A 27343-nucleotide genomic window follows, 5' to 3' on the forward strand; every position below is an offset into this window, starting at 1 on the left:
ATAATAATAATAATAATACAATAAAATGATTCTACTACTATTACTACTTCTACTATTACTACTACTGCTGTTATTATTGTTGATAATAATTTCAATAACAATGATGATAATAATAATAATAATAAGAATATAGAAAAAGTTGTAGTCATTTAGACACTATTTTAGAAAAAAACAAATATATAATAATGTATATATAATTTTATTAATATGGCGCTTTTCAGGAGTCTCAAAGGTGAATTACAAAACAATAATAACCACAAAAAACAGCAATTTAAAGACAATGAATCCAACAAATTACAGGAAAGATTAAAAACAGTAAATCACATGAGAAAAATGAATTTAAAGATGAAAAACAGCCTCTCAACAGATGGTTTATCTTAAAGGTGGGGAAGTAGGTGCAGTCCCTGTCTTGCTGAGGATTTTTAGGAGAGGAGAAGATTTTAAAATTAATTTAAAAGTGCAGATACAGTTCACTCAGACATAAACGTGTAGCCAACCATTTTGAGCCTGAACTTAAACATTGTCAGAGTAGAGTAGTCTTTGTCTCCATTGAAATGCTTCTGCAAATATACATATACAATATACAAATGGAAAACACACCAATAACACTATTAATTCAAAAAGAACCAAAGAGGTAAATGATAATTAATCAAACATGGCAACCCAATGTTCAACATTCTCGCGAGATGTTGGGAATCTTGGAAAATGTAGTCCTACGTAAACGCTGTCCTAGTTTTGCGCTGCAGGATCTGGAAAAAGCCTCTTACAGCAGTAAACAGCGCCTCAGAGCAGAAAGAAACAGGCGCCGTCGATAACCAGCCTGTGCTCCAGTCTCTTTATCAGCTATTGACAATCCTGGAGTGAAACGTCAAGAGCAGAGGGCGGGTAGGCACGCCACCTCTTTCTGTGAGTGTTGTAACTTGAAAGTGACATGTGTGCGAGATCAAAACTGCAGAATAACTTTTACTAAACCACGACAACCAATGACGGAGGAGCTCTTTCAAACCAGGTAAAACAAACCAATAACAACGCTAATCTATTTAAGCCATAAAATCATGGATTAAAATGTATTTGGGGAAAATAACACATTTGATTATGAGCTTCCATTGCTAAGTTGATTTGCGTGATTGTTGCATAACCCGATTGTGATGTTGCTTATTATATTGCTGTTTATTTGTGACTCTGGCAGGGCAGATCAGTGCCTTGTTTACACTCGATCTGGAACAGTTCAGACGTGCGTGAGCGCGATCACGTACTTACTTCACATACATTGGACTCGCTGCACGAGACTTGTTTGTGAACACGCAGGTTGTGACGCACTGTCCTCTGTCCTCTTGTTGTGGTTTGCAGCTGTCGCATCAAAGTGTCTGCTTGTTGATCTGGTGATCTTTGAAGGACACACACATGGCTCATAGTGTACACGACCATTCGAGACGAGCTCTGCCAGTGGCTCAGGCCACGGTCCTGGCTCTTCCTCCCACTACACCAGCTAAAGTAAGTGCACTTTTCATGGGGGAACCGTGTATTTTCAATGAAGTAGAATAAAGGTGTGTTTTTAGTCATTTCAACAATGCCATGTGAGCAGCAATGCGTGTTCAAATGTAGCACATCAATTCTGTGTTATTTCGGTTGAGCTTTTGATCACAATGGTTCTTATTGATTTATGTAAGAATGAGAGTCAGTTCCTGAAAGGCATGTTGTGACATGGCATGGAGTGTGCACTGTGCAGATCCTGGCTGTAAATAGAAAGACTGTGCTTATCTCATGTTGCATTCACTGTAACTGGGTTACTCAGATATATGACCTTGCCATGCACAAGTCAGTATAATACAACTCAAGACACAAAGACAGCTAGATACTTCAATAACATGTAGAATTTGGTGACTATTACTATAGCCATTATATATTTGTTATTGCTTTACTACACCTCATTTTAAGGTATGTAGGGACTCTTTTATTGAGCACGTGTTAAGTATCAGTGGGTGTGTTATCAATCTTTTATTGGGTCCAACTGCTCTTTTGCACTTACATACAAAAACAAACGCAGTGAATCAAGGACCATTTAGTGGCTGATCCTCGTGTTGCCTCGTCTCTGTGGCTGTGAATCAAGAACATGGTAGGCTTGACTGGGTGAAGGACTTTCCTGTAAACATTCCCAGAGGTGAAAGGTTATAAGGGTAGTCAGAAATGTGGATGTTTAGAAGTACTGTTTGTTTGTGAATAGATTTTATAGCAATGTGACAAATTGTGTTCTCCATTTGAATCCAAACAGGACTTGAGGCCCAGATGGACTGCCCTGGAGTCCCTGCTGTGTGGTGCTTTCGCTGGAGCAGTGGCCAAAACAGCCATTGCTCCGCTGGATAGGACCAAAATCATTTTCCAAGGTCAGAATAACATGTTCTATGTTTTCTTCTATAACAGTCTTTAGGGCTGTGATTGTAAGTTTGTTATGTATAATGTTATCAAGTGTTGTTTCTGTGTTTGTGCCCACGTTTTTACTGAGCAGCTAATGGCTAATCTTCTTAGTAGATGTTTAGCCCACATGGAAGTAAGTTGTTAACACTGAAGTACACTGAGGTTTGTATCTTGCTGTTTTTTCAGTGTCTACAAAGAGATTCTCAGCTAAGGTGAGTTTAACCCACTGTCCTATTACTTACTCAGTTCACACATTGTAATAACATGTACTTGATTAATCTACAATTGTTGTCATTGTTAAAAAAGTTCATTATAGTCAAGTGAGAAATTGGAATTATTATACATTGAAATATTTGTATATATATTTTGTATAATTTGAATACAATCTTTCTAAATGTTTGAAATGCCATGTTGTGGCCTGACAAATCACAGTTGCTGCATAGAATATTATAACATAACACAAGCAAGCAGATTAAAATGGATGCACTTACTCCATATTACACATACATAAACTTTCAAATATGAAATGTGTCAAAAATGACAGTTTGCATTCAATTTCCTCTTGAACACCAGGAGGCGCTGCGACTCCTCTACTGCACTTACGTGAAGGATGGGTTCCTGGGTCTTTGGAGAGGAAACTCTGCTACAATGGTGCGGGTCATGCCCTACGCTGCTATCCAGTTCTCTTCACACGAACAGTATAAAAGACTTTTGGGCGGCTACTGTGGCTTACAGGGAAAGTGAGTCGATGTTTATATGCGATCTACTGTTTCAACTGCAATCCATAAATATTAAATATAGGCTTACGTATTTTGTTTTAGAGCGCTTCCACCTTTTCCTCGCTTCTTAGCCGGCTCTCTTGCTGGCACCACTGCTGCTATGCTCACTTACCCTCTGGACTTGGTGCGTGCGAGGATGGCAGTCACAGCTAAAGAAATGTAAGTAGCAAGACAAAAAAATAACAATTAATCGAGAGATCATGTAATATCTATAAAAAAAACAAAATCACCGGCTCACTTCTAATTGTATATTGTTTTTATATTACAGGTACAGCAACATTCTCCATGTTTTTGTCCGAATATCCCAAGAAGAAGGTATCAGTACTCTTTATAGAGGCTTCTCTCCCACAATCCTTGGTGTGATCCCATATGCTGGAATCACATTTTTCACTTATGAGACTCTCAAAAAGCTACACACAGGTACACATAATTGGTTCGGGAACTGGACATGTTAACTTTTTTGAACAGGTTCCTCAAAACTGTATGTATTGTTTTCTTTCTCCACTGCAGAAAAGACCAGGAGATCACAGCCGTATCCACACGAGCGGTTGGCCTTTGGTGCGTGTGCAGGCCTGATCGGTCAGTCGGCCTCATATCCTCTGGACATTGTGCGGCGTCGTATGCAGACAGCTGGGGTCACCGGATCGTCCTACTGCACCATACTGGGGACCATGAGAGCGATAGTGAAACACGAAGGAGTGGTGCGTGGACTCTATAAAGGCCTAAGCATGAATTGGATAAAGGGACCTATTGCAGTTGGGATTAGTTTCACCACCTTTGACATAATGCACAACCTCCTGTTCAAGCTGCATCAGATGGGCTATTTCACGCCTTGAATCACAGCAAAGGTCCCAGATGAGACTTGCACAATAATGCCGAAGTCTCCTGTACTGAGCGATGATACGAGGCTGGTCTGCCGCGCACCCCTGTGTATGGACTTACGGGCAGAGCAGAGGACTATGGGAGTGGAGCTGCTCAGGCTGGATAAACGCACATAAGATACACTTTCTTTTCAGTGGTATCTTACTCAGAAGTGGCTTTGAATTGATGTCTGCACTTTCAAAATCAGTGGGCAGAAGTGCAAATAATATGGCTGTATAATAATGTGGATTTTGAATAATCTGTTGTTATGTTAGTATTAAGTTGTTTGCACATAACCTGGTATTGCAATTACATGTCTACAAAGAGATCTTTTGGTTAAGTTTGTTAGGAATGTAACAACAGGAATGATTCTATAGGTGTAATTTAATTTAATTTGTATAAAAAAGTATTATCATTTGTACTTCTAAAACTGCTTTTCAAGAGCATGATTTTAGTGTTGTGATGAACCGAATGTAAGGATTGCCTGCAAGAGATGATGTCTAAAGGCCCACACCATTTCACTGTCCACTGCATCCGCGCTTAAGTGTTTGCAAACCAAATGGACACTAGCATTGGTACAAATAATCATTTGTATTTAAATGTTTACAAGAAAGAAAAGTAAACCAAAGTACTTACAAAGTAACGTATGAGATGTTATGTAGAAATAATGTTTTGCACACTTCAGCTATTCAGCGCTTTCAAAAACAGAATGGACTTTTGCAAATGTTCTGTGCACACAACTGACCTTCAATTAAAGTCATTATTCATAGCAACGTGTGGAGGTGTGTTTTTTCCACTAGAGGGCGCAATCTGAGCAGAAACGTAAAGGCACCCGCCATTGGGTCTATGTTTATGTATTAAATATCAGGAAAATGCAAACGTTCACCATTGAAACCTAATAGCTTTTAGTGTTTTGTGTTGAATAAACAATCATTGTGTCCACTGACTATTGTTTGAAAAATAGAATAAAGAAAGACTCAACCTTTCTCGAATATAGGCTCTAGATTTTTAATGTAACACGCACATATACAGTTATTTGAATACAGAACATTTCTAATAAAAAATATACATTCATTCATTTATTCAATGATTTTCTAGGGGTTGGGGGTGACTGGAGCCTTTCCCGGTGACTTTGGGACTCTGGGTGCACCCTGGACACGGGCCAGCTCATACGTCCACCTCCAGCAGTTCTCCAGTAGGCGGCAGCAGAGCGCACTGTTGGCTCCCGCTCCCTCTGGCCCCGATGAGCGCATGGCCTGAACTTGACCCGTCCTCTCACCCAAAAATTATCATTGCTCTACTCATTCTTTGATTTTCTGTTATTTATTAAATTCCATACATTTTATTGTTTTAATAACGTTTCCGGTTCTTCTTGGAAATAAAGAAAATCAGAAGGAAGAAGGAACAACACAACGTGAGCGGTAAAGGCAAATTGTAAAGCCAAACAAAAGTACATTTAAGTTAGCATAGGCTAATGTTGGATGTGTTTTTTTTCTCCTTTCGTGATTTATTTTTTATTTAAAGAAAACTCAGTAATAGCATTTTTCAATTTGTTAAAATTGTGTGAGGTTTTGAGACACTGTTTTGTATATATTTGTAAAGTAAAATAGATTCAATATTAATCATATTAAAATACAAAATATATATACGTATATCAAAATATATAAAGTCTTCAATGTTATGTATAAATACATATTACATTTTACATTAAATGCATTGTATAGAAATGCTTATAGTATCCCAGGGCTTAAATAATAACTAATAACTAATAATATTTTATTAGTGAAGCCGCAACAACAAAAATAGCAGTTCCAAATGTTTTGACCGGGTGATAGCTGAATGCACAACACCAAATACCAATGCAATTTATTAGACAAAGTATCAGAGGTGTGTTCTGTTTCCTCTCAGTGCTGCTTGTGTGTGTCTCATTGCAGTGTGCATGAATGCAAAGGCCCATCTGCCTGTTTTCCATCTCACCAGCTCTCATCCTCATTGGCCTTGACCTTGACTGTGAATTATGGTATATCTAGGTACGTTAGAGCCACCCTCTAGCGTGCATCCACGACGCCTGGTACTGCAACCCTCTGCACAAAACCTCGGGCTGGATCACTGTGTCAGGGAGTGGGTGCCGCTCCGAAAAAGAGGAGGCGGGGTGATGGAAAAGATGCTGCTTGAAGGCGCCGTTGCCATAGGTAACCTGGATGTGTGCCATGAAGAAAAGGAGGCCATTTGCATGTATTCAAATCCGGCATGAATAATTCACTTTGAAGCTGCTGCAGGCTGGGGACAGACAATAGTGTTCACACACTCTGCAAATGGGGAGAAATACTAAAATAGTGGCTTCCTGTGCCACATAAACCGGACGGAATAGTGTGAGAAAGGTGATGATGTTAGACCGGGAAGAAAGGATTTGTCAGTATTGTGGATCACACCAATGTGTGACTATGTTTTTGCCTTTAACCTCCATTATGTTAAATCAGGGGGGGAACAGTAAAAACCACTTGGAATGACCTGGAACTAACTATACTTAAAAATATAGTAAAAAATAAATAAAAAAGGCCACAACAAATTTATGAATGGTAATTATACGAAAGGAGAGCTCACTAAATATATAATATCATAATTTTAAAGATCATTATAAAGATCCCAGAGAATTAGTGTCTACAAATTGCAATCATGCCTTCATGGTTTATTATTTCCCTGATATTGTCTTTGCTTTTGACAGAGATTATGAGACAAACTAAAGCTGGTAGGGAGATGGAAGATGACTGTCCACACACACAATAATACATGCATAATTTTACCATCTTCTGGTGTGATGAAGGTGGGGGATGTATGCAAACCTGAACATGTTTGACTCCTAAAGGAAAATACATCTAGAATAAATGTACGTTTGTATGTTCTCCCTGTGACCACCATTCAGCACCAACATGGCAGCAGTCCAGCACGTCTCCAGGCTTAAAGTGCTGGCTTTCATAAATTCAGCCACATTAAAAACGCCTTGAGAGACGTTATTCCCAACATAAATTGTCCTGTAAACACTCCCCATAAAAAGCACTCTTTAAAGAGGCCTGGAAATGACTGAAAAATACCAGATCTGTCCAATGTGACTATAAAATCCTGTCTTCATCTTCCCTGTGTAAGCGTCCTGATATTTACAAGTGCTATGGATGTCATCTGCGTTCGCTTTCTACTCCAAAGCACCAGTCTTGTTAATTTTATAAGATCCAGCGTATTGCCACTTATCGACTGGCAGTGTTGTAAAAGCTCTGAGGTCAGTGCATTACGGAGCTGCTGGGCCTCTCTCTTCCATTAGAGGGAGTGTGCAGCCTGCGCTGGCCTTCACTCAATCACAGCCCGCAGACACACACACAAATGTAAAATTGGAGACTGTAGTGTAACCAAATGTGAGGGCATAAATCTATAAACGCATATGTGCTTGTTACTGCTCTTATAGCCTTTAAGGGTAAAGACACTTTCATTTGCATTGAGAGTTTTGCATTTAAAGAGTAGGTATCTGAGTATGTAGAGCATATGCCTGACAGGTTCAGCACTCGGAATTTAAACAGAACTAAATGAGTTGTAGCTTCCTTAAAGCCACATCATGAGGAACACACAAGTAAAGAAAATAAAAGAAAACTAATACCGGGCAGAGAAAAGAGATTGACAACATTTAAATGCAAATAAAATGGCATTTGTGGCACCTTGAGAGATAAATTTTGGTTTAAAAAATATGTTTGCTGAGAATTACATCAGCTGATGCCACTGTCAAGGTCATGAAAAGTTTAAACGCTTTTATTGACAGGTAAAGGGCGTGCTATTCTCTCATATAATATGCAACAGTGCAGAAAAGTTTTACCACAACTTTAAAATACAACACATCATATGATGACACAGGTTTGAAATCTGGGAAATTTGAATTTTGCAGGTCCATTCAAAATTGAGACGTCTACAGTGGTTCTCCATTATATTCTGCACATATTGTGTGTAGAATCTATTTCCACTGAACAGCCCAATAAAAAAAAGAAATACAATTAAATACATAAAATAAGAGCTTCACTCCAATTATAGTGTTATTCATTTGAGTAGCATAAACAGTGCTAATACTAATCCTTTCAAAGTGTCCTTGAGCAAGACACTTCCCCCACCTTTCGGCATGCCAATGCCTGATCTGGTCGGCTCTCAGAAGTTAAGCAGGACAGGGCCTGGTTAGTACTTGGATCAGAGACCTCTGGAACACCAGGTGCCACAGTGGGGCACTAGAGGAAATGCTGTTGGGTCCTTAGGCAAGACACTTCACCCACAATACCTAATAAAGCGCTTTGAGTGCATTGAAAGTGGAAAAAAATTAAGTATATAGTGATTATATACTTCTTTTTTTCTTTTTTTTTTTGGCGGGATAAAACGTACAAACATACAGAATTAAAGCTGAATCAAGTAAAATAAAAATAAATATATATATATATATATATTATACATATGAAATGTACTTGATATTTTTCATTTATTTACCATACCATTAGGTTTATAGATTATTTTTAACCCCATGTGTTTATTTTTGTAAGCATTAATTAATTATTTTTTTTTTTTTGACAAACCCATTAAGACTCTTATAATCCACAAGTCTGTCACAAACCAGCTCCAACCTTCCTCTCCTGTCTTGGCTCGTGTTGATTTGTCCCTCTGAGTGTGTGGGGGTGCAGTGGAAGCCCCCCATAGACTTAGCATGAGAATAGGCAGGGTCCTGTGAACCTTCTGCTCCCTGAGTCCACATTCAATGCCATGGCTGCAGTTAGCATGACAGACTATAGGCTCCAAGTTCTCCTACTTTTAAAGAATGATGGCTCCACCCACTCGTGTCCTGGCGCTAGTCTCACCCCGCTCTACCTCTGTGTGCGCTGAGGTCAGGATTCTAGTTTTATTTTGTGTCTCTATAGGTCCTGTCAAGTTCAAGCTAGAAATGTCCAAGTCCGCCCACCCACAAAACAGAGACAACCATGCATGGATTTTTAATTCATGTATTTTATTCATCCAAATCAAAACAAGGTCACAAATGAGTATTGTTTCCAAAGCCGATATTTGAACTTTATTTTGAATTAAGAAATGCACCAGTTCGATACAAAACAAAACTTGCATTATGTAAATATGGGCACAGTCATTGGGGTCTGAAATGAGTGTTTACATAGTAATTACATTTCTGTTATTGCCAATCACAAAGAATGAATAAACAATTTTACATCAAAGATGGAACAAAATGTGAGACTCAATACTTGGTTGTGAATCTTAATTGAATTTAATAAAGCATATCTTTATTTAAATTAATGACATAACAAACCATACGTAAATGTACATTTGACACAGAGTATCCATCTTTTCTGTCGAGAATGTTTTACTGAAATCAAAATACTAGATTCACTGAGAATCAGAAATAGTACTCTGGATTCACACCATAGTTACACATCTACATAATAATTGTCCAATAATTATTTTTGTACATGCACCCACATTATGTATCCCCACATACTGTTCACGTGGGGCCCATATAACTTAATGTTGCCAGCAAATCTTCAGTGTCCCGCAGTCTGACTACACATTTCAAACCAGATTTTATATTATCCCCATTGAAATGAATGCAAAATTGCTTTACGCGTGGCGATGCCTAATTTTTATGGACATTTAACTACTGTGTTTTAACAGTGGTGGCATAAAAAATGTAAACTTAAACAAGGTGTGTAAAGTCCTGTTTGTTTTTGTAGCTAATGAGCTTGGAGGCGCTCAGTCCTGCTGTTAGAGGCTTTTGTGCAGCTGACAGGGCCAGAAGATGTCACGCTGCTTTATAGACCAACACACCACTGACCAATTACAACACAATTAGTGCACCCCCGAGGGTTTATTTAGGTCAACAATGGACTGCTTTTACTACTTGTACCAGCACAGTCAAAGAGTTAGGGAAGACTTTAATGGAAGTTTTAGTGCATGTAGTCAAATGCTTTTAGAATGAATGTTGTGGTACATCACATTTACAAGACCCATGAAAGATATAAAAGTGCAGACAGCAACAATACAGGGATTTATTGTATTTATATTATATATAATACATGATAATCAGTGGTGGAAAAAGTATTGAATAGTTTACAAGGCTAAAAATGTACTTGTGCACTTACACAATGTTACTTAAGTAAAAGTAAAAAGCATGACGAAAACCACTCACTGCATTAGTTACTACTTTTTAACATTATTATGTATTAGATTGTATTTATATAGTGCTTTTTTTAACATGGTTTCAGTATAATTTTCAGTAAAATCAGTCAAAACGGATTAAATAAACAGTTTAAAGCTGAATCAAGTTGTTTTAAAATGGCAAGCCTTATACTTTGCGCTCTCCAATCAGAGCAGGCGCTGCAGCAGTGTTTGTGCGTTTGTGGGTGAGAAGAGCAGAGACAGACATGAGGCAGTGTGTTTGGGACAATTGGGACTCATAGGGATTTTAAATGTAACATTATACTCAATTACAAGTACAAGAACAAATGTTAAAATCTACATTTAGGTCAATAAGGTACATTTTATTGTCTCCGTAGGGAATGCTTTGAAATAAAAAATTTACGGAACAGAACAAAACAGAGCGACCAGGGGTATAATGATTCACGGAATGATTAAATCAAAACAAAAGTGAATTTGTCAGTTTCCAAATTTAGTCAGGATCTATTTTTTTAAATTTTTCTAATGTTGAATGTTCAATTCTTTTCATTATAATCCATTAAGAGTACAGTGTTTTAATGTATGTAGTAGTGACTTCTATATTTCAGCACCTTAGTCACACCAAAAGGACAAGAATCCTCACTTAACATTAGCTGTAAACTCTTTGTGTGTTACTTTGTCCACTTAAATGAATAAAAGATAAAAACTGTTTTCCCAGTGGCCACTCTCTCTGGGTGGGCCTTGATGCCCACTCAAGCTCTGTATACACTGTATGTGACATGATCCGTAACTCTATCTATAGGTGTTATGGTATCATTGCCACCATTAAAGAGCTTTTCCACCTTCCCAATGACCTCCTCCTCGCCTCACAGGACACAGAAAACGACCTGATGCCCATGACTTTGACTCTACGCCCCTCTATAGATGTGTGTGTGTTTGGGTGCACTTGTGTGTGGCTGACCAGTGTTTTCCGAAGGTGTCCAGCGTGTAGCGCTCGGCCTTCCTCCCCGGTGAGGGTCGGAGAATCTAGCACGGCCAGTAAGCATGTATATCAGGCCATCTCACGGCTCGCTGGATGCTCCCTGGGTGGGCCGCCATGGTCAATACTGCACTGATGACTGGACACACAGAATAGGATAATCTCCTAGTTTCACCTCAGCCTTTCTGCCTGGTCCTAATTCCAGGTCAGGCCCAGTCATAGGGAGGTGTGGGGCGAGGGGCAGTGGAAGAGTGGGGATCGGAGGGGTGCACAGAGCCCATTTGAGCCGGAGCACTGGAGCACACTGGGGGCATTGGGGCATCGCGCTGACTGGGTGTAGGATGGGGGGGGGGGGGGGGGGGGGGGGGGGCGACCAGTGTAGGACCAGTGGGTGCACATGATCTTTGTTTGGAGGTTCCTTTGGCTCCAGCTACTTGCTTCAACACCCCTGCTGCTCGCACACAAAGCACCTAATTGACACCACAGATTTAGGCCACTAGTTTGAACTGTTGTCACACAAGCCAAGCCGGGACTGGAAAAGGCTTTTCTTAAGCATATATTAGTGCTGCGCTGTTTCAATATATAGAGCTTAACATTATCACAATATATAATATACATTTCCATATTGTATACAACAATCATAAAAATGCTATGGCCCTTGTGTCAGAGATGCTAAACACTGTAGAAATATTTTGTATTATTTTCCATTCAAAATGAGAAAACCCAAATGAAAACAATCAAAGAATAAACAGACATTTGTCTTGTATTGTCCGTCCCAAAACACATATTTAATCACACACAGAAATCAACTGGTATCTTTGTAAATAAAAACACAAGCTATTGTTTTTTTTTCACAGGATTTGCAACTTTATTGAAAATATATAGTTAGTTTCATCACGTAAATATCATTAAATCATTTCTTTACAAGCACTAAAAAGATTTTTAAATATGAATGTGTACATAGTGCCAAGCATAAAATAGAAAACTAATTCAACAGTGACAAAGTCTTGCCAAATGATTTCCAGTCAAACACTTGAATGTAAATTACAAAGTCAAAAGAGAGAGGACCCCTTGGGGTCTCATTCAATCTCCGACCTCAAATTGGTCTCAAATATAGTAATTCATATCTAATGAAACTAATTTTGAACAATATTGCTTGGCAGCTCCATTTTACACTTCAGACAGCTTTTAAATTGATTCAACCTTAAGCTTACCTTTTTTCGGAGCAGCTCCAACTTACCTGTCCGCATTCACAAACGGCTGATAATCACAGCCCAACGATGTGTGTCTAATTTATCCAGGCGAGAGGTTTTCCATATGTCCCCAAACTAAACATGAGATACTTGATATAAGCTACCATTAGGTTGTGTCCAGTCTTGTGTCTCCATCTCGTGTCCAGACAGCCACCTTATGAATCTGTGAAGACAAAAGAGAGAACAATAGACATTAGAGCTAGATAACATTGATGCACATGTACATGTACATTACAAATAGTATTATAATCCAACACAACTTTGGGAGACTGTAACATGTAAACAGAATATAATGACTCACAACAATAGACTTTCCATATAAAAGATGAAGAAAGATGACATATTTTGTCAGCTGTATAATTCTAATTATTTTATATTTTTATATTATTGCAATATTGATAAAACTGTGGGGCTGATTTACGTCTTCACACTGCGTCACCATAACCATCATCATCAACGTGCCAAACAGTCAGACCATGGTTACAGCCCCAATTCACCGCAACAAACAGCTTTTATTTTATTTTGCATTTGTGTCAAAATGGTTAAGCGTTATTTTATATTATAAAAGGAGAGTGAAGAAATTGCAGAGCAGTGGGTGTGAAGGGGGGGGGGGGGGGGGGGCTTTGGGAAAAAGAGAACTGATGCAATGGTGCAGAAGAATAAAGATTACTCAAACATCCATTAATCACTATAAATCGAACTTCAAATGCAAAAATGAACTTGGCAAACATTTATAAGATGGTTAGTTGATTTTTCATAATATGTCATATGTTATTGATAGATTTGAAGGATCCACTCATACTTTTTGGAGACTTTGACCTTTAAATTGTAATGTATTTTTATATTATAGATGTTAATAAATGTAACTTCCAGCCTTTTACGGTCCCTGAGATAGCTACCTCAATATTACAACGTTGCCATTTACTTATACCACACAATAATATCACTATCACTGTTGCAAATACATTTTAAATATTTTTTCTTTCTGCATCTCTTTGTGTCATTTCATGTGTTATGAATACAAGTCCAAATCAAACAGTGAATCCATGTCACACATCAAATCTTTCTATCACTATTTTGTCACAGCTTTTTTTTCTAATCCTTGCATTCTGTTTGTAATAGCCACCCTGTCCCATGTTTGTGTAATTGGGTTAATGCACTTTCAAATTGCTCGCTGCTTGTCCTACAGTTTGCTTCATCATTTGCTCAGACCTGCTAGTCCGTTGCTCCTTTAACTACAGGAGGAAATTGAAGTGTGCTTGTGCGTTTGTTTGCGTGTCTATCAGCTGTCTGTATCAATGCTGCACCTGACCTTTTAGTACGCAGACAGCCAGGGGTCAGGGGTCAAGTTGGAGCCTGTCTGGGCTTCCTGGCTGACCCTAACGCCTGCAGCAAACAGCTCGCTGCACATCGAGACCAAATACAGGGGGAGGGGCCAGACTAATATCACCTTTGGGATTAGGATCCAGACAGAATTACATTGACCCCAAAGCTACTTCCTCGTAACACACACACACACACACACGCTCATATATATTTGTAGTGATCTGCTTTGTCATAAAAGGAGACTGCCGCATGACGCAGAGATGCTGAGTCTGTGGAGAAAAATGTGCAAGCCACCATTATATGTGAATTATAAGTTCAAAGAGACACACTATCATACAAAAGAGTGAGACGCTAATAGTGGTATATGTAATACATGTAAATTAATTTCCATAGTTCATTTTTGGGTAATTGTACTGTTTTTTAAGATTGAGATTTTTAACATACTTGTAATTTTGTATAATTCGGTGTAATTGAAAATAGCCACATTTAAAATCATCGTTCCAATCCACAGCTGTATCACTGCTGTCTCGGCTCCTTTCTAAACCCAAAAAGCCTGTGCATGTGCTGTGTGGATTACGGTTTAAAATGAGTTGATTAAGATAAAAAAAATGTATTGGTCAAGTTTTGCATAAAAGACTGATCATACATAATACAAAAAATGGGTAAATATCATGCATATATTTACTTTTGGTATATATTTTAAATTTGGCCGCACTACTTCTACTTGTAATCGTTAACAGTTACTTGAGTAAAAATTTGTAGTACTCTTTCCACCACTAGTCATTAATACATAATTTGAACAAGCACTATGATAATGTGTAAATATTCATTTTCAATACATTAAGCCTTTTTAGCTTTAGTTAATACAAACTGCAACATATTATACCACAATTTAAGAACAAGTTTAATAAACCTGTATGTTTTAGCCTCAGTTTAAACTGCAAAAACACATTAGTATACTGCACACAAACTCATAAAGCTGCCCTATCCATCTCTAGATACAAAATTGTGTGTCTAAATTATAAATACAAAATACAGATTTCCGTTAAAAGATAGGACACATTTCTACACAATATTTGCACGTCATTTGCAAGTCCTTTCCAAATATACAGTATAATGTTGAATTCTTATTTTCATCTGTTTTACAAACTCAAGCTTTGATATAACGGGAAGCACAAGCTCTGAGCATCACACTCTTGTGCCAAAAAAAATCACAAATCAAAGAGATGTGGGACTGACAACTCTCAACTCAGAGCGAAACCGAAAAAGGTCAAATCCAGAGAGAACTATCAGATCATTGAAGAAAACCCCCCAAATAGACCAAGTGTTAAGACTGCTAATCCCCCTGTATTATTGCAACAGCTGTGGGGTCTAGCAAGGCTCCAGCAGTGATTAGCCCGCAGAAAATGTAAACAATATCCAGGCTGAGGAAGGAGGGTTGATCTGGGTAACACACTGCTGCAAGGATAGGAAAAGTAGACACAGCAGAGAATGTGGAGAATATAAAACAGGTAAAGTGGGAGGCAGTGTGCCAAGGGACTGAGCAGGGGGGAAAAATAAGTACTGGGATGAAGGTTGGTGAAGGAAAAACCTGGAGAGGAAGCAAAGGTAATTTTGGTTGAATTTAACCGAGCCGCTTACAGCAAATACAGTGGCTTTTGCGGGGATGGGGGGGAGACAGAAGGTGACAGCAGATTGGGAGATGGGGAAACCCCGGGCCAGCCGTGACTTAACCGGCTGACGAGACACCAGGGAGACGTGCCTAATTTATGCAGAGTTAAGGCTGAGGGGGCCAAGCAGAGGGTGTCTGGGACCCCCTCAATAGCCATGAGAACCAAAGGGGAGCTGCTATATGGGTGCTATGAGAGCTGGAAGGGGGGAGGGGAATATACTGTGGTTTTATGGTAAACCAGGGGGGTTCTGGATTGGCTCAGACATCCCATTAACGTTCAGAAAAGGGCGCAAGGAGCGAGGCGATGAAAAGGATGAGGGAAGGGTAACAGGAGGCTAGGTGGTTTGCTACAGCAGACTGGTTAGCTATTAGCCACACAGGCCGGTCTGTCTGCGTCGCTGCATACTAATTCCACATTAGCACAGCCTTGAACATGAGCGAGGGACGGACTACATCACAGATAAGCTGTCCATCTGATGGGAGGACAGTGTGAGAGCCTACAAGGGTGCTTGAGCAAAAGAATGGCGCCAAACAGGGCTATAGGCCATAAAATACTACATCAGCTATTGTCTAATTTTAATAAAGACCAACAGTTTAACACAATTCAAAACATTTTGTTTAATAGGTCAGTTATAACACATGTCCACAATAAGTCCATTTCAGTTCACTTTTCACTAAACTTAGTGGTGCTCACAGATGTAACACAGAAACGGACACAGCAGAGCAGCTGTGTATTGTGTTTTGTTGACTACAGTAAAACTATTTTTTGCCAATATTGCGTTTTGAGACTAAGCTTCAAGTGTGTATAGTTAGCTGACAAGAAAGTAGGCTATACTATTACCACACCAACAACCTTCTTCTTTAATTTATAAGAACATATCCTGGTCCATGGTTCTGTGTGCACTTTGAAATTTAAACAAATACTGCATTTAGAAAAGAAGCAATCAATACACCACAGCATTTGTCACTGCATTAATGACAATCTAGAATATCTCTTGTGAATTCTTGTGGCATTTTATGCTAAACCTATGGTCTGGCTGAAGGCCAAGTGAATGCGTGTGGAGGTAGAACAGATAGGGACCGAGATGCAGAGAGTGATAGAAAAGGAGAAGACAAAAGGTATGAAAAAGGAAGACAGAAGAGGAGAGGAGGACAGAGCAGAGGAGACAGAGACAGAGAGGACAGCGATGCAGGTTGATGGTTGATTCTGGTGATGCAGGCAGACAGTTTAATGACGGTGCTCACCCCTGAACATACAGCCCGATGAGCGGCGAGCCAGCTCACAAATGCGCACGGGCCTATGACACGTGCGCATATGTGTGATATATAGAGCAGCGCTTTCTGAAAAAGACATAGGTGTGGTGTAAATGAAAGAGAAAGAAATGTGTCTGTGTATGACCCTGGAAAAAAATAACAGCAGCTCAGAAATATCCAACAAGCACCTCTTTTGACCACCACTTTAGTCTGTGAAAAGTAAATACCACAGGAGTCAGTTTGGGTACCTTTTTTTTACAAGGAGCATGTTCACCACTGTCCTTACAAATTATACTCACTCCATAACTTGGACACAATTTGATGTCAAGTAGCTTATCAAAGTAGCTTTCAATAGCACTACAATACACACAGTGCACACCATAATGCCATTTTAACTTTTTGACATGAAAAATTCTTGAACAAAGTGTGATATTATTCAAAATGAAATATTTTGTTCCTGTCCTACACAGTGCACCATATGGGAACAGACGCCACTGTAAAACTTTCATTCATTTATTTAACAGACTCAAGTTCTTTGTGCCAAGTTTAGTCTGGCCGCGGCCCGGTATCTCATTCATGTGGACTTTCCCCGGTCTGGACTTCGGTTTGGTGCCCAAACAAAGACATAGAGCCTGCTCATTAAAAAAAACATGTCATTGGATCAGGCTTGGGCTGAATTGTGCGATTTTCCCTCCTACTATAAGTGACCGTGACTGAGCGTTGGGTTGAATAAGAGGCCGGCGAGAGGTCTGCCAATAGAGCGCCACGCTACATCCCTATGGGAACCACCCTCTCACACAGGGGGGTGCATTTAAAGCTTTGTTGGTCTGTTAACACAGCTTTTTAAAACACCTCTTTATGGACTCAGCTAAGCAAACTGCAGCCCCTGATTTCCTGCCGCCAGAAGGACAAAATGATGGGAAAGGAGGGAGAGCAAGAAGGGACAAAAACGGATCTATTGTGTTAAGAAGTTTTTAACAATTAGTAACAAAATGGGGATTGATTACACAAATGATCGTTTGCAATATAACTTTGTGTTCTAAAATAATCTCACACAGAGCAGGTGCATCTGGACCGGCTGCATCAAATCACCTGAGAACTGAACTTTGCAGCAGAAGCAGGTCATTGACAAAGTGCAGCGTCTCACTGTGTCCTGGAATACAGTCAGCACACAGCTTTCCCCCGAGGAGCTGCGAGACACAGCCTAAACAATAGGCCCATGCATGGGTCGGACAAGTACAGTACAGGGCTGGGCTGGATACTCAGGCAGTCTCTCAGGGCGATGCTGGATGACACTGAAATGAATAGCAATGAACTCGCAGCAGAGAAGTTGGGAACATTAGAAACGAGCCACAGCCCAGAAGCCACAACTGTACACAAAGGACCAGTGTGTCTCCATAATTGTACGATTGCACAGTGGAATATCTCAATAAGGGATCCACAGAAGAGATGAGGGAGCGCTCGCCTCTCCTGCTCCCCTCCCCTTTCCATCCCGACGTACACATGCAGCAAGGACCCCATCCAAGTGCGTCTACGGCTGCCCACTGCACGCCTGATGGAAAAGCCCAAAAACACACAGGGAGGCGCTCGTAACCCCTATCACCACGGAAATGCACATTTGTAAATCACAGCTCCTAAAATAAACAACCTTTAATAGGGGTTTCTCATGCGCATTGGCAGGGGTCCGCTCTTCTAGTAGTGTCGCTGCGTTTCCATCTGGCCATAATGTGCTACAAAAGGAAGGAAAAAAATGTGTAAGCTTCCACTACCTTCCAGCAGAGATGACGGTCCACGGGCTGCGAATGTATTTGAATATATTTACATAAAGATGGTGGGGCGCGCTGACACAGGCTGAGCTACTGCTGAGAATGCACCATGCAAGTCATTGTCCCCAAAAATCAGAGTAATGATTGAAATGTGTGAGAGGTGGGGGCTCTTGGATTGAAAGTGTGAAGCAGTGGGTTCCTGTCTATCAAGAGAATAAATAAAACACGCAAACACTCTCAAATACTGAAGTAAATGACTGCATAATTTTAAGCACACATAGGAAAAGACAGTCAGCAATATGTTTTTTTATGCTGATACTGAATGCTTTGATCATAATCTTATCCTATTAATCAAAAAGTAATAAGATTTGGTAGGACTAAATAACTAATGTCACTTTGGAATTTTAATTATTGAGCTTGTTTGAATAACTTCCTTTGAAAAAAACATCCATATCTCGCACCTGGGAGAAGATATGAAACCATATTTGCTCAAAGCAGCAGATTTTATTAGCAGATAAAAGTCTGGTTTTACTGTAACAAATTCGGAGGATAGGATCCCTGTAACCTTTAATCAAATAGATGTGTGAGCATGGCCTAAGGTACGGACGCAGCAGCTTTTGGGAGAATAATTTGACAAAAATAAAACACCCAAGGAAGGTAGAAGGCTGCGATATAGTTCACTTGAAGATGTAGTCAAAGCATAGCAAAGAGAAGCATATAGGGAGGGGTGAAAGGGGTCAGCAGGGATTCGGGAGAGGAAGACTAGCGCCTAGAAGCAAAGTAAAAGATTGTGTGGTGCATTTCTGCGTGTGTGTGTGTGTGTGTGTGTGTGTGTGGGTGTGTGTGCGTGTGTGTGTGTGCGTGTGTGTGTGGGTGTGTGTGCGTGTGTGTGCGTGTGTGCGTGCATGAGTGTCAACCCCAGCTGCGCAGACATTTAGTTGACATGCTGATAGGGATTTAAGCAGTGGGTGGGTGGTGTGTCTGACCAAGGTGAGTGAATGAGCAGAGAAAGCGGCTAGGGGGATCTGAAAGCCGGCGTATGCAATGGGCAGATGCAGAAGAGAGACGAGATGGGGTGCAGATCTCTACCAACACAAGACTGCTGTTACTATAAGCCTGATTTCAGTGAGACGATTAGGAGTAGAAATGAAGAGGCAAAACAGGCGGTAAAAGGGAGGTGGGTTTTGTAAGTCGCTCTGGGCTATGAGGAGAAAAAGAGGGGTTGTCTATTCAGGTGATGGAAGAAAGCGGGTCTCTCTTTCAGACAGTCTAATGAAGCATAAGTCCCCCAAATGAGCGATGGATAGAAGCAAACTGTGACTGGAGTTTAACATGAACTCTTTTTTTCCTGATGAGCTACACACTCCAAAACGATTTGATGAGATGGCACCGACAGTAAAGATCACAGGTTAAAATGGCAGAAGCTCATTTTAAAAATGTGAATGGAAGGCAATATTGTAAAGATGAGATTGAGCTAATCCAAACTAGCATATAGCAGCAGCATCTTGTGTAACTTCTCTCTAATCTAACATTTCCACATGGATACAGCCGGGGCATTGCATCCGAGTAGGAGAAATTAATTACATATATTTCTGAATGTAGCACGCACACATAAGATGAACCCTGATCCAACATGTTAAATTACAGGAGGCAGCAGACTGAGACAGACCGTAGGGTGGGGAATGGGGTGGGGTGGTTGTCAAAGTGTCTACCCGCATTTGAGTGTTTGGGCTCGGGGGCTGTTTGACCAGGGGGTCGACTGGCTGGGCTGCTGCAGGAGCTGATTTCTGGCTCGATTTGGCTCAGAGCCGACTAGAGATGGGCCAGGGGCTGACTGGCTGACTGACTGGTTGACTGAGAGGGTGGGCTGGTGCAATGGAGGTGGTGTTGGTGAGGCGAAGGTGCTACTGGGGGGTTGGGTTTGCTTCCCGTGCTTCGTTCGGTTCAAGTTGTCCCTGGAGCGAAGCAATAAGAAGCAGCTTATAAAATGAGCAAACATAGACAGACAGTCATCCAGTCAGTCAGTGAGCTGAAGATGATGGGCAGACCCCCCCTGTTCCCCCGCCGCCACCACACCCCTGACCTTGACCCCAGCGCTCCGTTACTTGGGTCTGAATGCAAGTCACTGCAGCTGCCGTGTCTCGCCGTGAACTAACCTCAACCCCCTCGTCTTCTTTACCCTAATCATTTAGCCCGTTCCCACGCTTCATGGCTGGGATGCTGTCTCTGCATTTGAATGGGGCAATTTAATATTTATGTGCTTGTATTTTTAAGGGGACGGCCATGCCTGTTTCTAAGGGCAACGACATTCAAGGATATTCAGTGATTTGTGAAAATGACGGACTAAACATGAATTCTAATTCTCTCGTTTGAATTCAGGCAGCCTTTATATTGCTCGGCGCAGAGTGCTTTCGTCTTTGGCTGTGAATTGTTTCAGGAGTCTATGTGGCATGCAGGCGCAGCCGTATTTTCCCTCACGCACACATATGTAGAGGCTGCTATAAAATGTATGTGTGCTGCGAGGCGTCATTCAGCGGGTTCAAACCCCTCCACCTTCACATTTTCATTATGGCCAAATCTCAGGCCTGTGCTACAGCAGCGTGGCCTTTCGCCGGCGAGCAGGCAGTTTAATCACACATACACCACTACTCCATTTTCATTTCCTTTTCATACAGCCTCCATTCCACTCCAGCTTCATAATTCTCCCTCAGAGCTGTCTGGGCCGTCGCACTGTTTGCAGCCTGTTGAAATGACATAATCAGTGACTTGGATAAATGCCTGACTGTTTTCCCTGAGTCTATAATCAGACTTGGGGCTCAGCGCAGCAGCTAGGAGGGAATACTTGACTCAGGAATGACTTATTAAGGAGGCTGGTTTCACATGAGGCATCTGAGTATCAATGAAATTAACTTCTGTGCCAAGTGCACTCACCGACAAATAAAGTTTCTTTAAGTCCAAAGTCTCCTAAATTTGTATTTTTGAGCCGGCAACTTGTGAAATGATTATGATTATGTTTGGTTTACCTTTCAGTTTTATTAGATATTTTTATAATCTTCATGAAATAGAAATAGTTTTATAGAAAATAGAATTTCTTGAATATGCCCACACGATTCATGTATTTTTGAAATTGCAACCAACACATCTTTCAGCCACGCTGCTTCCTGAAAATCAAATGTTTTTCTTTGCATAACAAATAGTGATTGAAATTCTACAGTTTGCAAACACCTCCATTTAAGGAACGACCTGAAAATGCAGACTCTAACACTCTCCTTTGTGGTGTATTTAAAAGATGAATAATTCAAATGCCATTTTCATTTGAATATTTAAGTGTTTTGAGCTTGGAAAAAATAACACACGATTTGTTTGATCACAATAAAGGAAAAGAGCTGGGGTGGATGGAGCAATGGCTGTAAAGGCTCTCAGCAACTATCACTTCAGTGGATTGAATACGTTCAATCAATAGCCAAGCAAATCAAAAACACTGAGCAATCTGAATGAAAAACACCACACTGGACTTGACCAACAATCACACACACAAATGAATACATCCAACCTTATGATCAAAATACTGGACAGTTTAAATATGTTCAAATCAAATTATATTAACTCACAAATTCAACTTAATTTACTGATGTAGTCAATATGCAAATGCCAACATAGCTGTGCCTATTTTCAAGAGTAAATAAGAAAATAGTTGGAAGATTACATTTGACATATTGATTTATGGTAGGGCTGTTTTGGCATGTATCTTTTTTTGTACTTTCTGAAAGTAGTTGCCAAATGTATTAAAGAAAATGTATATGAAAAGAAATAGTGAAACTGTTACATTGATTAAAAGAGGCAACTGATGCATTGTAAAGAGCGTTATATGATTTTATAGACGTCGTTATTTTTATTATTTTATTATTCATTGTTTTATGTTGCACCATAACTCTGAAACAAGTTCCAATGTTTGCGAACTTTGTTCAATGACAATGGCAATGAACCTTTTTCTGATTCTGAATCGGAGCTTTGAGTATCTTGAAAGACCAAGGCCATATTATTATGTCAATATAACGGTATTATTGCCAGTGGCAATATTCAATATACTCATTGCATAATATTTTCTGGTTTTGTGCAGTCCTACTGTAAAGTGGTCTATAGTATGTGTGTAGCCCTAGCATATACACTGGTTTGATAAGTTCCTTCCATTTCCACACTGTTCATGCTCCCTGTCCACCTGAAGTGTTCTGTACCGTAACCATCTCGGCCCTTTCTCTTTGTGTTGAATTATGCATAATTGCAGCAGTGTCGTTACACACATGGCCCTGGCCGTGATTAGCATAAAAGCTTTCTGCAGTAGATGATGTGGAGGGAGCATGTCCTTCTTTCCCTCTGACTAAGTGTGAATAGACATAACCGTACAATATGGATTAGCAAATGTGTTAGCGGGAGATATATGTTGCACTTATAGTGGCTTGGAAACATGTTTTATGAAGAATATGGGCTGCGCTGATTTTAAAATTAGAATGGCGATTATTGTCTAATCTTAAAAAGCGGCAATAGAGGAGCAGGCACATGATGGGCTAGTTACAGTAAAAATAAATTAAAATAATTTATTCCAGTTTGCCTAACACAATAAGAGGCTGCCAGTCAGTCTACTTGACAACACCATTTCTCTCCACAAAAGGATACTGTAGCCTGTAGCCCCTCCAGGCTAACATGGGCTTTACACTAAACTGCTCTGCTCAACCTTGTCCAAATCAGTGTCACTATATGGGCTGATGAGACAGAAAGGCTTGATTAAAACTGGGCCGAGTCTGATAAAAGAGCACAATAACAGGAGAAAGCTGCTCTATTTAAGCAAAGTACAGATTTCTTGGCTGCTTATCAAATGATTTATAAGGTCATTTATCGCAGTTGCTATGCAGAACTCGAGAGTAGAGAACACTGTGTAATTCAATGTCCCGCTAGAGATCAGGTGATGTTTGCATGGCATGCTTTTACAAGAATTTATATCAAGCCCTTTTCATATTAGGGGACCTCTTTCCCAGAATGCACATGCAACTCAAGCAACCACTAATCAAAATGTTAAAATTAAATTTTCGTTTTTATTCCCAGGATATAAAATTGTATTTTAAATGAAAGATGAATGAAAAAAACAATGTGGTTTTCTTGTGTGTTAGAGGAGTCTGTGATTGTTGTGATCCTTTCCTGGCACCATAAAGTTAAAAGCACTTCTCCAGGAAAACAATAAAAACTGTACTTGGTGAGAAAGGATGATAGGCTATTTCCAGGACATGAACAATTTGCCTAACTCCCTCACTAATAATTAGCAGTGACAGGTGAAAACATCCAAGAATGCTATGGGAGTTTACAATGAAATGAACAATTGCGAAAAACACACACATATAGGGATTGATAAATACACAGTGGGCAGAGGTAATACATGGGGATCCATCAACTGCTAACATCACATTAAGACCACAAAGCAGCGATACATCTCCTGCTTTACGTATCAGTGGCCGTATTGGCCACTGATACCCCTGATCCCCCTGTGCTTTGACAAGGCGTAATAAAGCCTGTATGAAGCAGTGCATTGTGTGGGGAGAACACAATGTTGCATGCTGAGTGCTGTGAGAAGGGCGTACACCGGTGGGTCCCACGGCGCAGCAGCACACCAGGGCCTATAGTGGGGAGTGCTGAGCATGCTAATGAGGTCATTATGTTATGCTTCTCCCTCGCTCCAGCCCCGCTTTTTTTTTTTACAGTGTGGGCTTTGGCTGTCACGGGAGGCAGGGCACCCCCAGTAAAACAGCCAATCACAGATGTCACATATGGCACAATAAGAAGACACATGAGCGTCTACAAATGAGCTGCATTCAGAAAAACAGGAATGCTCTATTTTTCAGCTGGCATCAAAAGCAGGAAAAAGCCATTGGCGATTTGCATACAGAATAAGATGGGCTTAAAGAGAAGTAAAGCGTCGGGCAACAACGGGCGACATTCATTTGCTAATTGTTCCTGCTGTGTATTCAATCAGCAGCCGCGCAGTACTGTGCATCCTTTTCTTAACCTGGGTGCCATTATTTACAGCCAAAGAGGAGGGGTTAAGAATCAAGCACATGCAAATGCAATTACAACGTATTTGCATAGCCGTTAACAATTAAAGGGCAGATGGCAAACAGCGGGCATTAAAAAGCGAGCAAGCGCCATCTTGGCTCGGAGAGGCAGCTGGCAGACAGGAATCGGCCATTTTGTAAGCATGGGTCGCTGCCAGGCTGAGGCGAAGAGCGGCGCCAGTCTGTGTGTGCCAAGAGATTGGCAGGCAAGGGCGAAGCATGCTTTAATACTCTCCCTGATACAGACAACAAGAGCTCCAACTGTCAGTGACAGGGTGATCACAGCCCAGCTCCTGGTGGGAACCCACTGTGGAGACACAACATGCAGCCGGTCTGAGCAGATCTTATCGCTCTCATCAAAACAGGGGACATATTGTTCCAGCTATTTCTCAAAAGAGCTATAATTGTTTGGTTTATTAAGAAAATAGAACAAGATAGAACAAGTAATATACAGTACTCACCTGACTGTATGCACTTTGGTGTAGCCTCTGCGGGTTTAATGGTCCCTCTGTCCTTTAATGCCCTTCCAAGTGCACATACTGTACTGTATGACCTCTTAAAGCTCAGAGCAGGATGTTTTTATCACATGAGAAAAAAAACTTGCAGCTAGAGGCTTTCACCTTTGCACTGGTGTTAAGCCAGAGACTTTCATTCGAAAGGGTCCACAATTTTCTTGAGTCACCAGCAATTTTGTTAAAACATCTCAAAACCAAGTCGCTTTGTGTTTAGGAGAACTTCAGTAAATGCGAAGAAGAAAAGAGTCAGACAAAGTATTTTATATTAGACATGAATGAGAGGTAGGAGCTGGAGCAGGCTGAGCAGGTACAACTTATGTCCTTTTCATCTCCCATTCAATTAGCAGCAGTTCACTTGTGCTGCCACAGAATTCCAGCTGCAGCATTAAGTGGACTTCAGGTGCCTTTTCCACACTGGGTGAGAGCTGTGAGAGCCGGGGCCCTCCTTCCTCTCCTCCACCATATAGATCAATACTGCACTGCCATATCTTCCGATGGGAGCTTCTGTAGTATGGCTAAGAAAATCTAAGGTGAAAAGACAGACTGTGTCCGATATGGTGGATGAGAGAAAAAGTTAAAATTGTCCCTTCATTGAGGTCTGCAAGATTTACTGTAATATTGTGAGCCTCAGTGTCGGATGTGGGACTGGGCAGAAAAGCAGTATATTTCATGAATCAAACAGAAAAAAGTGGTATGAGTAATAAGAGGGAGGGCGCTTTGACGTGGCGAATTCTTCTTCGTTTTCTTCGTCTTTCGTTTCTCACCCTCTACTGGCTCCATGTCTCTGACAAAGTTTTATCAAGTGGTGTTGGATGCAAAGAAAGGCCCTCGGGCAAACCACACACAAACACTTGCTTGGTCTTTCTTTGGCTGCTTGTGCGCACACGCATGTTCACATGTTCACCCTCTGACACTGCGTGTGGGGCGGTGTAGGGTTAGGGCTCGGTCCCAGCTCATGCGGGATTGTTGGAGAAAGATAGAAGAAGAGATGCAGAGAGGAGCTGGGAGCTGTGGAGCTGTGGGTCCCTGAGCTCCAAGGCCTGCAGGCGCTTCTGGCCAACCTCTGCTCGCCTCTCTCCTCTATATCGATTTCTGCTGCTCCGTGCTGCTGCCGAAGCTCCTCGCCGCCGGGAAAGAGAGCAGCTCTCACCCGCCTCACCTGCCTCTATCCGGGCAGGGTTAGCCTAGCCTGCCCACTGCCGCAGTGTTGGCTGGCCCCTGCTCTCTCCTTGGGACCAGTGAATGCAGCGCTGGGCCATGGGAGGAAAGCAGCCAGAGAGCCCATGGCGGTCCGCAGCTGTGTTCACCTGCTCTGGGTTCATTGCTTCACCACCTCCTCGAACTGATGTACCCTGCGCTCTTCTATCCTTCCACCCACTCTGCTTTACTCTCCTCCTCCACTGCCTCCTCCTTCTTCTCCCTATACACAAAAACAGAGACAGAGATACTGAAAAAACAAGTTAATTCTAACTTTTAGAATACATCCTTTGTGAATGTCAATCTGGGCCTTTGATCAGGCATAAGTCAGAATTTTGGCATGGTCTCGCAGTTGGTTATGTGAACCTCCTAACCTCACAAAGCACAAGCTGCAGAGATGGGAGGCCTGAGAGTTAAGTGTGTCAGCAAACAAGATACTGGCTGCCAAAGGTAGTCTCAGCTATAGCATTCTGATGTGCTGCAGATAGCAGAAAACAACGAGAGTGGATCCATTATAAAAATCACCTCTACTTCAAAATATTACAGAAACATTTACCAAAAACAGCTTTAAACTGCACATTAGCAGCAGGAGACAGTTACTGTTGCATCTGATAACTGCACATACATTTGGAGTTGGCGGGACATTTGAAACTCCCTCTTTGGCTGGCTGTGTGGACTGGTCTGGACCACTATGTGTGAAGTAATGGAAATGTTTTGGCCGCGCCAGTGGTGCTCTATAGAAAGTTTGTCAAAGAAAACATCTCAGCTTTTGTATCTTGTAGAATTATTTTAATAGGTTCAGCAGTCCCCTTCTTATGATAATAGCAGTTGGAGGGACACTTCTTTGAGGATTCTTGGTGCCATTGTGTTCATGAACAGAGAAGAGCCACGGACAAATTCCACCCCCACTGTCGCTCCAGCCACACGATTCCCTGAAATATGCTGTGAGCGCTCTGACAGCCCTTCAGTCTAGCTCCCTCCACCCTCTGCAGGCCTGAGAAAGAGAGAAACTCGTGGGCCAACTGGC

The 27343-nt window shown here is 41.0% G+C and overlaps 1 protein-coding gene and 1 long non-coding RNA gene across 3 annotated transcripts; one reads left to right on the plus strand and one right to left on the minus strand.

The window, feature by feature from the left end:
• Positions 1–871: 871 nt before the first annotated feature.
• LOC140353752 (mitochondrial coenzyme A transporter SLC25A42-like) lies at positions 872–4828 on the plus strand. 2 transcript variants are annotated; one of them, XM_072438468.1, is made up of 8 exons: positions 872–1009; positions 1351–1494; positions 2273–2384; positions 2602–2627; positions 2989–3155; positions 3237–3353; positions 3463–3614; positions 3705–4828. In XM_072438468.1, exons 2-8 carry the CDS (start codon positions 1405–1407, stop codon positions 4028–4030), a joined length of 990 nt encoding a protein of 329 aa, XP_072294569.1. In that variant the 5' UTR covers positions 872–1009; positions 1351–1404; the 3' UTR covers positions 4031–4828. The 2 variants fall into 2 exon arrangements, with proteins under 2 accessions (XP_072294569.1, XP_072294570.1); XM_072438469.1 differs by having other exon boundaries at positions 890–906.
• A 7244-nt stretch (positions 4829–12072) lies between these two features.
• Positions 12073–26538, minus strand: LOC140353949 (uncharacterized). Its single transcript, XR_011925938.1, has 2 exons — positions 25066–26538; positions 12073–12648 (listed from the first exon to the last, which is right to left on the minus strand). It is a non-coding gene; the product is annotated as an uncharacterized lncRNA (long non-coding RNA).
• Positions 26539–27343: the final 805 nt, after the last annotated feature.

The sequence above is a fragment of the Eucyclogobius newberryi genome, unplaced genomic scaffold, assembly GCF_026437365.1.
Source record: "Eucyclogobius newberryi isolate DKJ021-1_F unplaced genomic scaffold, fEucNew1.0.hap1 SCAF_9, whole genome shotgun sequence".
Taxonomy (NCBI): domain Eukaryota; kingdom Metazoa; phylum Chordata; class Actinopteri; order Gobiiformes; family Gobiidae; genus Eucyclogobius; species Eucyclogobius newberryi.

Excerpts from the sequence above, each read along its gene's own strand:
- LOC140353752 (XM_072438468.1), top strand. The coding sequence starts at position 1,405 with ATGGCTCATAGTGTACACGACCATTCGAGACGAGCTCTGCCAGTGGCT. Across the intron at positions 2,385-2,601 it reads GACCAAAATCATTTTCCAAG|TGTCTACAAAGAGATTCTCA; the intron begins GTCAGAATAACA and ends CTGTTTTTTCAG. Across the intron at positions 3,615-3,704 it reads TCTCAAAAAGCTACACACAG|AAAAGACCAGGAGATCACAG; the intron begins GTACACATAATT and ends TCTCCACTGCAG.